Genomic DNA, 17176 nt, shown 5'->3' with positions numbered 1-17176 from the left:
TACACACACAATTGCGGATTGTGAAAAGAGAAAAAGGTCTCGGTGCTTCTGGTCGGTTGTTTACAAAGGCAACACTCATAGTACCCCCCCATCCCTCCCTCCTCCCCCCCTCCTCCCCCTCTCCACCATAAAGAGAAAAAAAATGTTCATCAAAAGCTGTTTTCCATGAATGAGTAAAAATAGCAAAAAAATAAAAAATAGAAAGAAAGAAAGAAATACATGAGCAGCATTGTCGGTTAATTTAACACATTTGCACATATACATTGTAAAATAAAAAGCCATAATAACAACAATTACTGATTTATTTTTAATTAAGCTATTTTAATTCATAAACCCTCTAAAGGATAATATTTTATCGATTCCATTGTGATTGGAATCGAAAAATGTGTGCACATGTTGTTTCATTATAATATCCGTATTTAAACACCACAGTATTAAAAATGCCTAAAAACAGTAATAATGAAAAGACATCTGAGGCATGCAGAAAACATCGAAAACAACCCGTTTCCAAATAATATTCCTCATCGAGGCCAAATAAATGAATTCCAGGCTCGTCCTAGAAACCAACGAAAATCCATTTTTATTCCGTTGATAATTGTCGAAATTAGCTTTATAATATTTCAAAGCAAAACTTACATTTCCGTTGAAAATCCGCACATTTTTGTGAAACGACTTTAGCCGACGTGTGTAGGCTATTTAAAATAAAATAAAATAATATCACGACGAAACAAAAGCAGAAGACCTTGTGAGAATACAAACGGGTCAAAAAGGGAAAATGTCCACAAAAAAGCGTAGAAAATGTTGAAAGAAGCACTTGGTTCCTTATTAAGGCGAAGATACAATATTTATTCCTTGTCTCCTGGGATGCTCCGCTCCGTCTATTGTCCTCCCATTCCTCAGTGCTGATGCTTAATTTTCAAAACTTCTATATTACCAAGGGACCTACGACATCAGCCGAGAAATACCCTGCAAGTACAAAATCCGTGAGCCAGCCCCGTCCGTGCAGAGGGGAGACGCTCGCGTTCCGCCAGCTTTCTGCCGTTACCGAGAGCGCGCGAGGGGGGACTTTTCCATTTCTCTCGCTTTTTTGGAGGATTTTAACGCATTTTTATTATTATTCGTTCGGGGCCAGAGAGCGGAGAAAAAAAAAAAAAACGGGTTACTTTGGAGAAAGCACAATGTCAGCGACCTTCCCCGGACTTGTCCACGACGCAGAGGTAGGCTGATTTATTTACTGAACGTCCTTTAATTCATGAAATTATAGCCGCTGTGGCAGGAGAAGAAATATTGCTTTGTTTAAACTGAGTTATGGAGGCATTTCGAGACGGCGGCTGCTCTCAAGAAGTCTCTAACTGGAATATAGCCTACTGTATCGCATGGATAGGCTATATAAAAAAAAAAAACTAATATGCATGGAGGGAGATATGAGCCGTGCATCTCACTGCAGCTGCCGGTAAAAACGGGGCTTTTTATTAGTGTGTGGAAGCAAATGAGGCTCGAGTGTGAGCCGGTAACAGTGTGATTAGAACATTTCAGGGCGGAACACTCCGCTGTGTCTCACTCTGCTTACCTCCCATCCAGAATGAGCGAGAGAGCTGGGACAGTAAATTTGCCGGCAGCCCGGTAATAATAATAATATATAACAGCACGCCTTTTAAAAAAGCTGCAAGGAGAGTGACAGGCATGCCAAAGGGAGGGGAAAAAAATACCGATGGCTCCTGTTGCCGTGCGTTCGTTCCCCTCCCGGGCGTGTGGAAGTGACATCTCCTTCAGGTGGTTTAAAGTGGGAAGAGAGAGAGAAAAAAAAACCGCTTTGAGTGTGTGAGTTGTGTTTTTGAGTGTGTTTGGGAGGCAGAGAGAGGAGACACCGGCTGATGCTAAATGACACGGCTCATATATTTCCCCGTCTCTTTATTATCTTGTAGATACGTCACGACGGATCAAACAGCTACCGGCTCATGCAGCTCGGCTGCCTGGAGTCCGTGGCCAACTCCTCGGTCGCCTACTCCTCCTCCTCCCCGCTCACCTACCCGGCGCCGGCGGGGACGGAGTTCGCCTCGCCGTATTTCTCGGCCAACCACCAGTACACGCCCCTCCACCACCAGTCCTTCCACTACGAGTTCCAGCACTCCCACCCGGCCGTGGCCCCGGAGGCCTACGGGCTGAACTCGCTGCACTCGGGCCAGTACTACCAGCAGATCCACCACGGAGAGCCCGCCGACTTCATCAACCTGCACAACGCGCGCTCGGCCCTCAAGTCCTCGTGCCTGGACGAGCAGCAGCGGCGCGAGCTCGGCTGCCTCGACGCTTACCGGCGCCATGACCTGTCGCTGATGACGTCACACGGCTCCCAGGCCTACGGCGTCGGTATGCACCACCCGGACCAGAGGCTGCTGCCCCGCGCCGGCCCGCGCGTCAGAACGACTACAGGTACCCGGCGGCCTCCCATCGACTCTCTCCCGTCCCCACGGGCGAGGCGCGGGCGCAGACCGCTAACCTCCCAGTCTCCCATCCAGCTCAAGGCCGAGATCCCCCATCCCGCCCACAGGCTTCTTTTTTCCCCCTTTGCTCAGGACTACAGAGAGAATAAATATTAGCCACATGCACATAACGACATGTGATTACACACACCAATAAAAGCGCCACAGAACCACCAGGATAATCCATAGCTCACCACTGCGAGCCCACACATGAAAAAACCTCACGCCTTACATAAACCCAAAAACCAAGATATACACACATACACACCCATCTCATATGTATAACAAACAGCATTCAAAACATATTAAACACCAACAAAGCACACAAGCGACCACAAGATACATGACTGACACTGTCCTGCATAACTCATCTGTCACATGTTCGTCATGATGGCCCTGTACTACAAATAGATGGAACCGTGTACAGGCATACACACATACACAGCACATAGACACATACATGTCCTCGCTTTGGAGTAAATATAGATACTGGAGATCATCTTGAGCATCTATGTTTGTTGCCACAACCCAAACGTGCACTGTACCCAGGCTGTAGTAATGCAAGTGCTTACCGGTCGTCGTGCGCCCTAATAGAGCAGCGCCGTTTTCTAAAGGTTAATTGGAACTGGCAGCTACTATACATACCCTATTTAGTGAAATCCGCCCCTTTTATTTTTCCAGAAACACATCGTGGACCACACTATTTTACATAATTCTTTTCGATGTATAAGAAATGGTCGAGATCGTAATAACGGATTCGCAACGGTTCTGTGTTGTGTGTGTTGGTGTGTGTGTGCTGTGTGTGTCCGTCTGTCTGCTGAGGCAAGAAAGCCTGGTTGCTCTAATTCTGCCCGTAAGGGCGGATTAACGGATCGGGGTTTCAGGGCACAGATGCCAGCTCAGAGCGCCATAAATGCACCCCGTAGTTTATCCACAATTACGCCAATTAAACGTCAAATCAACTTTGTTACTTATGCGCGAGACATCCTGACGTCGGTTCAAAATCAACGCATCTCTTGTCCAATAACAAACTTTCCCCCACGAACACGAACGAACACCACACACTGTTACAAGTCACGCGTTAACGGCAGGTCCCACGTCAAACGTTAAGCTTCGTTTTTTTTTTAACATCGACACCTTCTATATACCGACTGAAAATGTCCTAAGATGTTTGACCACTCACTAACCCTAATCAACACACATACATCATTTCAACAATAATAATATTTAATAATAATGACAATAAAAAAAACATCTGAAGAATAATCGTATATTTATTTATGTATTATGTTTTATTATAACAAGTTAAATTCATTCTTTTAATGTATTTATTTGACTTTATTTAAAGGGTGTGGCAGAATAGCCTGAGGATGATAATGTATATTAAATTACAAATTATAGGAATTGTCCCTAAATATTGCAGCGAGACCTGCATTATTTTTCTATTTTTATTTTCTATTTTTAAAATGTCAGTGCAAAATGGAATTTGTGCCAATAACATGCAATTTATTATACACGACATTTGTTGTTAAATTAGCTACATTAATCAGACATTAATTTTATTTCAATTTCCAGACCTATAGACTCATAGTTGATCATTGTTATGAGCAAATGCTATATTTATCTAAAGCTGCTGGCACATAAAAGGAGCCCAGGTTTGACCCTTTATTGAGCAAAAGAAAGAAACGGGCTCGTGAACCTGAGCTTTGCACGAGGCGGATGTATGAACGGAACAGATGCGCCTATGGTCTCGTGCAGCCCGGTCGCATCTTTGAGCGCGTTAAAGAGATTTTCATGCTGAACAAAAGCAGCTGCCACACCTTTCTCCCGTCACTAAGCTAATTCATGCAAGACCTCTGCGTTTTGTATATTGATTTTATAATCACTTTAGCTTCGGAATAGAAGAAAAGAAACCTGGTTAAGAAAGAACTACAACAAGCTCCTTTTTTTTTTTGCAGGTTTATTTTAATCAGGGTTTTTTTCCCTGCGTGGGCCTGGCCTGGAGGCTCGCACGGGGGGATTAAGTGTTTTCTGAATAAAAAAGCGCGTGTTCTCCTTTCTTGATGACATTGTTGATAGCACGCGAGTGTGATCTGGACCAAAATGGCGTCGGTAACAGGTTTCCCATACATACAGGCCTGTTTACACACTGCTGTGTGCTACAGAGGGATCCCCAACAGGTTGGTGGCTGCAACCCACTCTGGACACTTATGCTCATTTCCCAGTCTGAAGGAGTTGTGCTGTCCTCTCTTATAGCCTGGAGCCTTTCATATTAAGCTCGTTTCTGGGTGAGCCGTGAGCTGCATCCTTTTTTTTTTTTACCCTGCCCTCAATTTTTACTCAAAGCCTCCTAAGTGACGTACACTTTCTAACAAAAAGGCTTCCACCACTAGAAAATGGCTCAAAGGGGGGGTGCAACAGGGCCAGTTTGTGAGAAGCAAAAAGGTGGGAAACTTTACCGCTTGTTGTAAAAAGGAAACCTAAAAGGGTCTAATAATGCAGTGGTTCCCAACCTGTGGGTCGGGACACTCCAAAGGAGTCGACAGAAACATCTGAGGGGTGTAATATGAATTGTGCAGGAAAGAATTACATTTTTTAAATTTATTTTAGACTTTTTATAGTGTTTTCTTGTGAAATACTGACTTCAATCCCTTAAAGCTTCGAGAAATAAAATAACGTGAGAGAGACAAATCATTCAAACTGAATATATCTCATGTCACAAGCTAATCACTGATACAGGTGTAAAGAACTGGAGTATGGTGCGCTCTAGATCAGCAACAGGGCTGCTGTTGTCATTAAATTCATTCGTTTTCCCTAATCTGACATTGCATTCATTCCATGGTCTTATTGTTATTAATCTATAGATACAGTCTCTTATGAGGACAATAAGGATGTGTCGTTTTCTGTGTGTGATGGTGAATAAACACCTGGATGTCCACAGGTACACAAGAAAAATAAAAATAAAAAAACCTAAAGAAACGCCGTTAATTTCAGCTTGTTTCTGGAGCCTGACAGTAAAGTGTGCTCCAGCAGTGGGTAAAAAGTCTAGGTGAAGTGATTTCACCTCCCCTGCTCGTTCCTAATGAGTGCGTGTCTCCGCAGGGCTCCGTGGAAGCGCAGTGTGGGCTCGTGCTGAACGGCCAAGGGGGCGTCATCCGGAGAGGTAAGGCCCCGTTTATTCTCTGTTGTTGTACCGGAGGCCGTGAACACTCACGGCTCGACACGACGAGACAAGACAAGCGAGCAGGCAGACAAAACAGGCGGAACACTCCTCTCTCTTGTCTGCTGTCAACATGTTACAGCGGGAACGGCCCCCGTTTTCTCGCCTATTTAAACGTTAACACACTGTACAGGCGCAGAGACGGTGCTCCCCGTCTCCTGTATGAAATGGACTGTCACTCAACACCTGCCTCTTTCTCTTTTTTTAAAAAAACCCAGTCACCCTAAACATTGTCTCTAAATTAAAACGTCAACACAGCCATGAACTAATGGCTGATTCAATAGTATAAACCCGGAGTGAACACATGTTATACTGTCATACTACAGCCTGTCACACAGCAGTTAAACTCTTGTTTTGAAGTCAAACCTGTAGGCTATGTTTTAACAGCGCAGACTGACGGCCCGCCTTTGTTTTCATGAAATAAACACGCAATTTTAATGTCATGTTTATTTTAAGATCATAAATTCATCATAATCCCCCAAACATTGCTGTTGATGATCTTATCCTCTTCTGTAATATAAACCAAATAGGAAAACACGGATATTATTAAATAGAATTATTTATGATGTTATTTTTAGTAGCCTATATTTAAAAACCTCTAAAGTAATTAATAATGTCAAAACCGGACTATAGTCGACAATTTAAAAGGGTGTGAGGCTTAAATTGACAAATTAATTAAAATTATAGGTCTGCAATGGATATTGTGAATAAAAATAAATTAAGTTCGATTTTGCTAACAGGAAAATACCATCATATAGGCCTATTAGAATATAAATTACTTGAAACTAAAGGGATGTAATTTCAGTATTACCGCACATTTGATTGCTTCTTCTTACTTTCTTTTATTTAGACTGTTTGCGGGCTGTGGTGTAAACCATAACCACAGGGGTAATTATGTATTTGGAGTGCAGTAATTGTTGTTTCCTGTATGTGCCTGTATGTTTACTGAGAGCCAGCAGAATTAATCTTTTAAAGGCTGGGTCGTGTAGGCGGCTCAGGTCGAGGGGGGGGGGGGGGGGGGGGCGAGGATGTGGACTCGGCCTGCGTCAACACTTGAAGACCAGACCTGATCATTTCCAAATGAGTCTGGGTTTTGAACACGCTGCGGATCTCCCTTTTTTAGTCCATCAAAGCCTGCTCCGGGTTTTGATTTTAGTCGGGACTAGGCTATGTGTAGGCCTAGTTTCCATACAGAGAGGGAGGCTGTTTCTCGGGTTTAATTTTTCATCAGGCCTGCCTAGGTGTTGGGGCTTTTCTCTCGGATTGACGCGGGAATCCCTTCGCTATCACTTTCGGTTAATGGTGCGCCGTATTTGGCCCTGAGCTCAGCCGCTGCAACCATCACAACCAATAATCTTTGCTTTACCTCCCGCTCCCGTATCGATAGCTTCTCTCGCCTCGGGCGGACGCTTTGATATGCTAATGCCGAGCGGGGCCCCGGATTCAGCCGAGATCATATTAATGTTGTTCTTTCTGACTGCGGCTTTGGCGGCATGAATATTCACATAACCTTTTTCAAAAGAAAATCACTCAAGAAACGCGGATCCTACTTAGGAGGAGTCGTCTGTGTTTTTAATCACCCCGCTCTCCTCTTTTCCAGTTCAGCTCTAGCTGCAGCCTCACAGATCAAGATGATCTGTCAGGCGCGCGCCCCCGCCACTACAGCCCGTGCACGCGCCCCTCTCTCTTTTTTTTTTTCTTTCTGTCAAGACATTGGCGGGCTTTTTAGAGCTATAAACATTGTTGTTAAAATATGAGGAGAATGACATTTGGCCCGTGTCTCTTTTTCTTTAATTTTCGTGGCAAACTCGTAAAAGGCGCTTGATTCCGCGTGTGATCCCGCCCGCCGCTCGCGCCGCAGCCCGAGGCTACTCTCCGTTGCTTAAATACCGTTATCGCCTCTGGGCCCGCGCGCTCCACTGACTGCACTACCGGCAATAGCTCTTTTCGATTGCCCTTGGCAACATAAAATACAAACTACTTTGAATCAAAACATTTTTAGGGGAATTAATATGATGTGAACCCGCGGCTTTCAGAGACGCGCGCCCCTGTCAGAGCGCGTGAGTCTGACAGACAGGTCTGCCCGGTTTGTGTCACATACAGACACAGACGAGCCGGACTTCACACGCGCACCGACACACACAGACACACACAGACAGACAGACAGACAGACAAACACACACACACACACAGGATGCCCGAGATTAACCAATAGTATCAATCAATTCCCTCGATCTGCAATAGTCCGTTTTTGACAGCCTGAGTGAAATACAAGTCCCATACAGCCTGGTACAAAGCGCTGCCCGCTGGACTACAACAGGCTTTTGTTAGCACACCATTATGATGTCACAGCTGGGCGCTGTGGGCACGAGCCGCCGCTGTCCAGGTGCTGAAATGAAAGGTGATATCTGCTGTCCATGGTGCTGAACCTGCAGGTCTCACTTCCTTCCTGCGGCTAAAAAAAAACTGATATGGAACTAGCAGTTTTCTGCTGATTGTGAATAATAGATTCGTAGAGCTCAAATATAGGTTACAGTTGGTCATATATGAGGCTTAGCTGGTGGCCAAATTGTCCACATTGCCCCCGAAAAGATTGGCGTGTGCAGCAAATCTTCGCCTGCAGCGTTGTTCTATTCGGCCTAAATGGCATCCTTTTCTTCATTCCATCATATCCACCACGGCCTAATAACAAAGCGACACACCCTGCTGTTAGATTTGATAATGAGGCAGATGAATAATAGAATATAGCCTACAGTACATCAGACAGAAACCTTGCGTTTCAGCTGCTTGGGACGTTAGTTCAAGTGAAAGTTTAATAATAATGGGCCTACTCAGAGCAGTCGATATATTCCAGGAGGACCCCAGCAACACTGATTCAGATGCAATTAATAATGTGAAAGAGCCTTCACTATCACAACCCCAATCATTTATTCACACATTCAGGAGCCTCAAGTCCACAATGAAACCAACATGGTGGTTGGTGGAAGGTGATTAAAGCAAGGTTTTGTTTTCCCCTCCCGGGAATACAGCAGACTTTTTTTACATACAGACAAATATTGACCTGAAACAGAAATATAAATATATGTACATAGTACAAAAATACAAAAATACTAAATGTAATATTTAACTAGAAAAAAGGAGTCTGATGAAGTGCTGAGGGAATCGCATTGATCTTACCACTGATTGAAGATACTTGATCCTATGTATTTCTGTAAACCGTGTGTGCAATTATTATCACAATCTTTTCTTGATCAAAATTATATTCAATCATATATTGTGTCTACAGTAATACCATGTGAAGAGTATACAAGGATGATGAAGGCGAATAAACCAGCTAAACCAGTAAAAAACTAGTATTTCAGACAAACAAACTGCTCTTTGATGGGTTAAATAAGCCAAAGATTAATTAAAGGGGAAAACAGGGCTGTTTTTATTAGATTATGAAAAGGTGAGATTTTGGACATGCATGTTTTTTATAGGACGGTGACAAAGATGAAAACTGGAATATAAAAATATCAAGTTTGATCAATTTTGATGTTATAACACAAGTGGAAAGAGCATTTTATTTCCTGTACAGACAAGGAAATCTCCATTAAATGTGGGCAGTAGACACTACTGCACACTGGCTATTATTACTGCACCTAGAGGAGAGCCAACAGACCTCCTGTTTGCTCTGCTCACACATATAACTTGTATCATGTCACATATATGTGAAAAGGTTTGTACACATTTAACCGACTTTAAACAAAGTTCCAAAATATTAGACAAGAAGAAGCAACCAAATGTGTGTATTTGAGCGTTTTCTACACAAGAACACGTATCAAACTGTTTTCTAGGTATTTCAAATTCTAAAAGAGTTTTTATTGGATACATTCAGTACAGACCTGGAAGCACATTAAAAGTAAAGAAAGAGGCTCTTGCAGCTCTTGTAATAGAACAATACAGAATCTTCTCATTACTTCCAGCATTCATTGCAAATATATCCCTCAAAGTCAAGGCCCCATGATGCTTTTCAGCACTTTTGGATTCGTACTTTATTTTCACACAGGGTTCATTTGCTTTTTGTCTGGCAGGAGTTTGGTGTAATGCCCCGGTGCGTGCATGTTTCAGTGCAAACACAGTGGAACAGAACATCTAGAATAATTAATTATTTTAATATACTTTTAAATCAGTATTACAGAGATGTTTTTGGTATAATGTAACTGAATATTTATAAAAACCCAACCATAAACCAGTCTGCACAGTTTAAAATATTCAAGACTGCTTCTACATAAGGGCTCTCCTAAAATAACAGAAACATTTGTTGCAAACAAGTATTGGTACACAGTAAAATGTGCCCAAAAGTTGGGTCAACATTCCTATAGAAGCCTACTCATGTTAAACAATCATTGGACCCTGCAGTACACAGATGAAGAACTGGTGCTACATGTGGCACCTAAACATAGAAGAATTAATCTGTTGAAAATGTTGTTAAACGCAGCATTGTTAGAGAAATAATTTGCCCATTATGTATTCACTCCTATGAGTTGAAATACAGATGGAGTTTGTATGTTCAAATAACACACAGCCAATTATCTAGCAGAGCTCCACATCAGCCTCCTCCAAAGCAAACTGAAGTGACAAGAAAATTGTTATTTACTGTTCTATTAAACACTATTACGATAAATAAACCAGTTGGATAATCTAAAAAAGCTGAAATCAGGGTTGTTTGTCTTAGCTCAAGATCAAAATAGGCTGCATCTTTAATTTGTGTTAGGTTTAGAGGCAGTGTGGGCAGAAATATGTAAATGTGTGACAAAAGTAAGGTAGTTAAAAATATCAAGTCTTATAAATAATAACTTTTTTGTTAGTTGCATGACTATAAAAAGACAATTTTTGGCCACTGAAGTTGTCGTACCAAAGGTCGGTTGGACATACAACCTAAACCAGTGTCTCAACTGAGCACACAACCGTGCCGTTCATCCACACTGAACCTCGCTGTAACAAGCTGTGTGTTGTGTTTGTGTGCAGGAGGGACATGTGTGGTGAATCCTACAGATTTGTTCTGCTCGGTACCGGGCCGACTGTCGCTGCTCAGCTCCACCTCCAAGTACAAAGTCACCATTGCCGAGGTGAAAAGAAGACTGTCCCCACCAGAGTGCCTCAACGCCTCCCTACTGGGCGGCATACTGCGCAGGTCAGTACAAACACACACAGGGCAGAAACACGATCACAGCCTCTTTAGTGGATGCATACAGTGATTGAAGACAGGATACTGATTTGTTAAAGAGAAATCATACATTTACAGCATTATGGCTTCATGTAGAACCATTTCATCTTGTTACTGCAGAGAACCTAACTGTGCTGTTGATGTCGGATCCTTAACATCATCTCTGGAGAATGAGAGACACAAAACTTTCAAAACATGGAGTCCATTTTGCAGCAGCAGGGTTATATAAGAATACAAGTGTGTAAGTGTAACAGTGAAAGGGTGTAAGCACCTGGCAGTTTACAATAACCAGCAACTTGTGGACAAAGGCATGACAAATGCATCATTGTATGACTGAGAGCTGTGGATTGACTGCAGGGCTGTTCTTTTGTATTATCAAAGTGTTTTGGTTATTTTGCCCACCCACAGTATATCCTGTAAAAAATTATATTGAAGTAAAGAGGCGAGTGTGATCGAGAGAAAACATTGGCGGGTGAACACTGGTGAGCGCTGCCTGAGTCTGTGTAGTCCTCAGAAGAAAGAGAGGATATACAATAGCCACAAAGAGTATTGTAGGCGAACGAGGGGCCGGGGCTGCACGCGCCGCCATGCCCAGAGAGCCAGAGGGAGGCGAGACCAGGCCAAAGCATGCCAGGATCAGAGGAACCAGAGGAAAGCAAGAGTTGCCAGCACTGTATTATTGATGAGGCGGAGAGAAAGGGAAGGGGGAAAGAGGAGACAGAGAGAGAGCAGAGAGAATATGGCTCGTCCTACAAGATGAGGCATCAACAAAGTAAAAAAAAAAAGTGTTCATCCTGATCTGGAGTGGAATAAAATCACAGACACAACACAGAAATGGTTGTAAGACATGAGAATCTGAGCTGTGTTTTCACGTGTGTGTTGCTGGTTTGTATCATTTGAATCAACATCAATGTACAGAAGTTTATCTCAAGTGAAACTGCTGGGACCTCTGGTTTGTTACAGGATGATAGAAAACCCTCAGTAAAATTAAACCAAATGATCTTTAAAGTTTTACCTGATAGGAAGTAAGCACATATGCTTTTAAAATTTCACATAAAAGATAAAGAAATGACAGAGAGCATCGTTCCTCTGTTTTCCAAAATAGAACTTATAGAAAGAGACAAATGCTCAAACAATGACAGAAGAAACTCAAGGGGACCACATCAATTTATAAAGAAAGCTTATTTTATATATAATGAGTTGACATGTTTTAATTTTATACTCTTTGATTTAATTATTTTGTCGAATCAAAGCAAATCTATATTCTTCCATCCTTAATTAAACACACTTTTTTGTAGAATGAAGAAGGCCAGAGATGATTTTATTCGTATTTTGGTTCAGTTTCTATGAAAAATTATCAAGTGATCAGTAATGATGAGGAGATGTGATGCTTATGATGTGAAAGGTGTGATGTAAAAAATAAGTTCTTTTACTTTTTCCACAGAGCAAAGTCTAAGAACGGAGGCCGGTGTCTTCGTGAGAAATTAGACCGTCTAGGCCTCAACCTGCCGGCAGGACGGAGGAAAGCTGCCAACGTCACACTGCTCACCTCCCTGGTGGAAGGTAAGAGGCTTTTGTCCAAAAACTCATCCTGAATGTTTTAGTTATACCTTCAGATACATTCATTTCATAGTCCAGTTTTCATATTTAATTAGTTTAGCGCTTGTCTCATCAGTCTTTTTTTTGGTTTTGTGTTCAGGTGAGGCGCTCCACCTGGCGAGGGACTTTGGCTACACCTGTGAGACAGAGTTTCCCAGCAAGGCAGTGGGAGAACATTTGGCGAGGCAGCACAGTGAGCCTAAAGAAACCAGCGCACGCAAGAAAATGGTTCTGGCTACAAAGTAAGAATATAAACACTCATGAATAGAATAGCACAGTCACACTGAAACTATTTAGAGCTTAAATTGTGTTTGTAGCTTCTCAGCAAGATACAGTGTATTTTATTCAGAAATTTTCCTGATGTTAGTGTTTTCAATGTCTTGGCCACGATCAGATGAAAAGTTCCAGATTTAAGTTTGTCTACAGGTCTATAGGTGTAGGTGAAAATCACAATCATTTCCAGAGTTGCAGCAGGGCAAAGAAAAATGTATCATTTCAAAACTAATTCTTTGATAAAAAGTGCTTAGACCAACACGTTCAGCAACAAGAAACTGATTCTCAGAAACAGACAGAGGAAGTTTAACAGAGTTTTAACAAGCCATATATATATATATATTATATATTGCCCTCCCATTCCATCACACACACTTTTTATGCATAAACGGTATTTAAATTTTAAGATATTGTGCCTGCAAATGTTAGGCTACCAGGCTTGTGTTTATTTACAGTATGAGCTGCATTTACTGTAAATTCTTATAAGCACATCAAGTACTGAATGTGGTGGGGGGGGACAGCTCCTGCTCTCTTCCAGCTAAGTTGATTGCCATCCCAGCAATGATTTCAACACTGAATAAAATTCTAAAGACAGTCCGGACCAATGTTGAAAACCACCTTTGACTCTGACAATGTTTGGTATCATGTTGTGAAAGTGTTTTGCTTGTTTTTTGATTGACATTGAACTTGTCTTGCTCCTGCATGTACTATTTCCTTCAATTGTTTTCCTGGAAGGAATTCAGGTGTGGGTTGATCCAAAATGAGGAGGATGGGTGCAAGAGAGAAAAAAAAAAAAAAAGACACAAATTGTGACAGTTGTGTTGGAGACAGATGGTAAACCCTCATTCCCTCCCTCCTTCTGTCTATCAGGCAAATCTGTAAGGAGTTCCAGGACTTATTGAGCCAAGACCGTTCTCCTCTGGGCTCCTCCAGACCAACCCCCATCCTGGACCTGGACATCCAGAGACACCTCACACACTTCAGGTAACACACACATGCTTCTTTATACAGAATTAATGGACACTTTTTTTAAACTATGTTTCCAATCTGTAGTATCTCTAAACACTAAAAACTACTGAGTGTAGACCGTTTTCTTGCAGAGCCCGGCTGCTCTCCGCTTTGGCTCTGACCACTTTGCCATTTTCGAAAGATGCAGCTGTGCAGTTTGTTATTTGGCAAAAATGACAGAGGAGGAGGGAACATTGGCTTGTTAGCAGAAATGTCACATCTATGGCGTCATCCTTTGCAAAATATACAAAGTTTTAGCAAACCTCCAAAGGGAGAGATGTACTGTGGGGCAAAGAAATAAGATGTGAGCTTGTTTGTATGAATAGTTATGACAGATTGAACAGCAGCTTAAAGCTCTGAGCTGAGAGGTGACCAGACATTTATCTTTGTAGGAACCTCCCTGAGAAGCTGATAGGGAGGTCCAAACAAGTATTATATTGTAAAATGAATTTATCTTATGTCTTACCACGTACAGCCTCTATTGTTATCCTGCTGTCTTTTGGTGCTTTGATTAACGTCATGATTTTGATTTGTCATAATTGATTTGTAGCATGACTGGATTTTTGGATTGGATTTTTGGGTAAAATAATACTTATAGAAACAGAAATTATATTAAAAAAGCATACAGTACAGTAGATCTGGGTGTGCAAACACATTTTGTTTAAAGAAAGACAAATAAAAACATGGTTTATTGTGACTGTTGATCGCTATAAATACCCACCTGCAACTAAGGATTATTTTCATTGATGATTGTTTCCTGGATTTTTTTATTTAGTCTATAAAATTTCAGAAAATAGATAAAAATCACAATTTCTAAAAGCTCGAGGGTAAGTCTTCAGATGTCTTCTTTTCCCTTATCAACAGTCCTAAACCTAAAAACATGATCAAATTAATCACATTGGACAAAGAAAAACAGCAAGTCCTTACAACTGGGAAGGTAAAACGAGGGAATTTTTGGGCATTTTTGCTTGAAAAATTACTTACACAGTGAATCGATTATAAAAATAGTCAGTTTTCTGTCAATCAGCTACTGAAATATGTTTAATCCTGACAACATTCAGGCCTTGAACTTATTATAACAGTTGTAGTATTCTGTGTTTTCCCATAAATTATTGTAGAAACAGCATTTAGAACATCACAGGGCATTTAAACTCTGCTCTGACAGGGTTAACCTGACTAAAGAAACTCTTTTAGGAGGATTAGAAGCTCTATTGCAGAGAGAGGAAAGTTTCTCTGCAGGTGTACAAACTGAGGAGACAAAAGGAATGTGCACCTCTTCAGTAAACCTGTATGCCTTATGAGCCCCTAACTGTAGGCTACACCTGATTCTTCTTTCTGCACCTGAATGAAACAAAAAGGATTGTTCTCATAGTTGTTTCTGTCTCCTTCCTGACAGCCTGATCACTCACGGGTTCGGCACGCCAGCGGTCTGTGCGGCTCTCAGCACCTTCCAGACGGTCCTGAGTGAGATGCTCAACTACCTGGACAAAAACTCGAGCGGGAAAACAAGCGGACCCACCGACCAACAGATCAACAACAGCTCAGAAAAAACGCAGCTCCGGAAAACAGCCGAGCCCCAGAGCAAAGACGGGAAAACAGAAAAGACTGAGTAGCCCCCACCCAGCCGGTCCCCGTGCCTTGGAGCATTTAGGAGTGTGTGTGTGTGTGTGTGTATGTGTGTGTGTGTGTGTGTGTGTGTGTGTGTGCTCTCAGAAAGGAGTTGTTAATTCCCATGGTGTGTGTGTGTGCTCTCAGAAAGGAGTTGTTAATTCCCATGCATTACTTGTGTCTTTTTTGGGACAATTCATATTTATTGTCATTTATTTATCTTATGTTTGAAATGTAACACTGACCTGAACTGTCCCAGACAAGACATCCTGATGTGTATGTGAAAGTAACACATCCTGTTTAGGTGTGTGTGTGTGTGTGTGGTGTGGTGTGGTGTTTATGTGTGTTTGTGTGTGTGTTTATGTGTGTTTGTGTGTCTGTCATGAAAAGGAGGAGCCTCACCATGGAGACGGCTGTGACTCATCCAAGACTTTTATTTGTTCATTTATTAATTCTGAAAACAGGAAGTAAATACGGACATGCTGACAGCACAGTTTTCCAGGACAGGGGTGGTAACTGCCAACACAAAATAACACACACGTTAAAGGTTTTGGGCAATTTGAGCTCAATTCAGCTATTTTAGATGTGGATTTTCTGCAACAACAAAAAAACTGAAACATTTTTGGGCCTCAGAAGGTTAATTTAATCTGTTTTGTATTAAATTATTACAAAAAATCTGTCATAATCAACCAAAATTCTAATTAGATTAAATTGAAAAGGAAATGACTCTGACTCAAACCCTTATACATGCAAACTCAAAAACGCTGTTTTCCAACCCCCCCCTGTACCTGTGAGAGCACTTGAACCCCACCAAGCAGACTTATTTTCACGTCGAACAATCAGTGCCATAGCAACCAGTGTGTTTACCATGTGGTCGACAGAGGAAAAAGGGACTGTTTCTCGAGACTGACGCCATTGCCTGGGGTAGGCTACACACTGTGGTGTGTCTGTGAATGTGTGTGAATGCGTCTTAGTGTATGGAAGAGATAAAGACAAGAGTGAAAGAGAGAGAGAGAGAGAAGGGTCCAACTCAGCCATTTTGTAAAAGGTGACTTTACGGTTACCGTCGTTACTCTTCCCTGTGCATGTCTATCTTTGTACACTCCCCAGATCGCAAGTTTAGCCGACACAAGCTCTCTGACTCGCTCATGAACATTTGTAAAGATATATATAAATATTTAAATTACTTTTCTTGTAGGCTTTCAACTATATATATGTTAAATCCCTACCTTCTAAAATGCTGGTGTTCAATAAAGACAGTTGCTACGTGTTCTACTATTTACTCTGGTTTTAAGATGCTGCACACACACCACATATAAGCATATATACACACAGAAGGAGGCAAAAGAGCAACCAGAGACCAAAGAGAGGTAACATGGATCAAAGCCAGCGAGGGTGAATTATCCATATGAGTTCACAGTGTTAAAATTATAAAAAGTCAGAGTTCCTCTCTAATGTTGTGAAAAAAAGGCTATACCTACAGAAAAGTTCAAAGGCCTCCTTTGTGTAGCATGTGTATTTTCTTTCAGGTTGAGCAACTTCTGTCAGGTTTCTCTGCTTATTTATATTTCCAAAGAAAAACAAAATCTGATGATAAAACAGAGAGAGGAGCAGCTGCCTGCTGGCGTCTCCATCCGGGCTCTGTAGGTTCTGTTTACTCTTTAATATTCCAGTCATTTAAAAGGAGGTCACGTTCACTGCATAACACAAAAATACATAATCAGACAGGATGCATTTACAGTGATGCCTGCGCTGGTTTGTCACCCTGAATCAATGCAA

The 17176-nt window shown here is 41.8% G+C and overlaps 1 protein-coding gene across 1 annotated transcript; it reads left to right on the top strand.

The window, feature by feature from the left end:
- Positions 1 to 1178: 1178 nt before the first annotated feature.
- Positions 1179 to 15402, top strand: tfap2d (transcription factor AP-2 delta (activating enhancer binding protein 2 delta)). Its single transcript, XM_035678985.1, has 9 exons — positions 1179 to 1217; positions 1926 to 2430; positions 4888 to 4892; positions 5568 to 5643; positions 10711 to 10876; positions 12354 to 12472; positions 12609 to 12750; positions 13652 to 13765; positions 15186 to 15402. Exons 1-9 carry the CDS (start codon positions 1179 to 1181, stop codon positions 15400 to 15402), a joined length of 1383 nt encoding a protein of 460 aa, XP_035534878.1.
- The last annotated feature ends 1774 nt before the right edge of the window (positions 15403 to 17176 follow it).

Source organism: Morone saxatilis, unplaced genomic scaffold (genome assembly GCF_004916995.1).
Source record: "Morone saxatilis isolate NCDOM2014 unplaced genomic scaffold, NCSU_SB_2.0 Contig7, whole genome shotgun sequence".
Lineage (NCBI taxonomy): Eukaryota > Metazoa > Chordata > Actinopteri > Moronidae > Morone > Morone saxatilis.
This window is presented reverse-complemented; position numbering and strand designations above follow the sequence as displayed.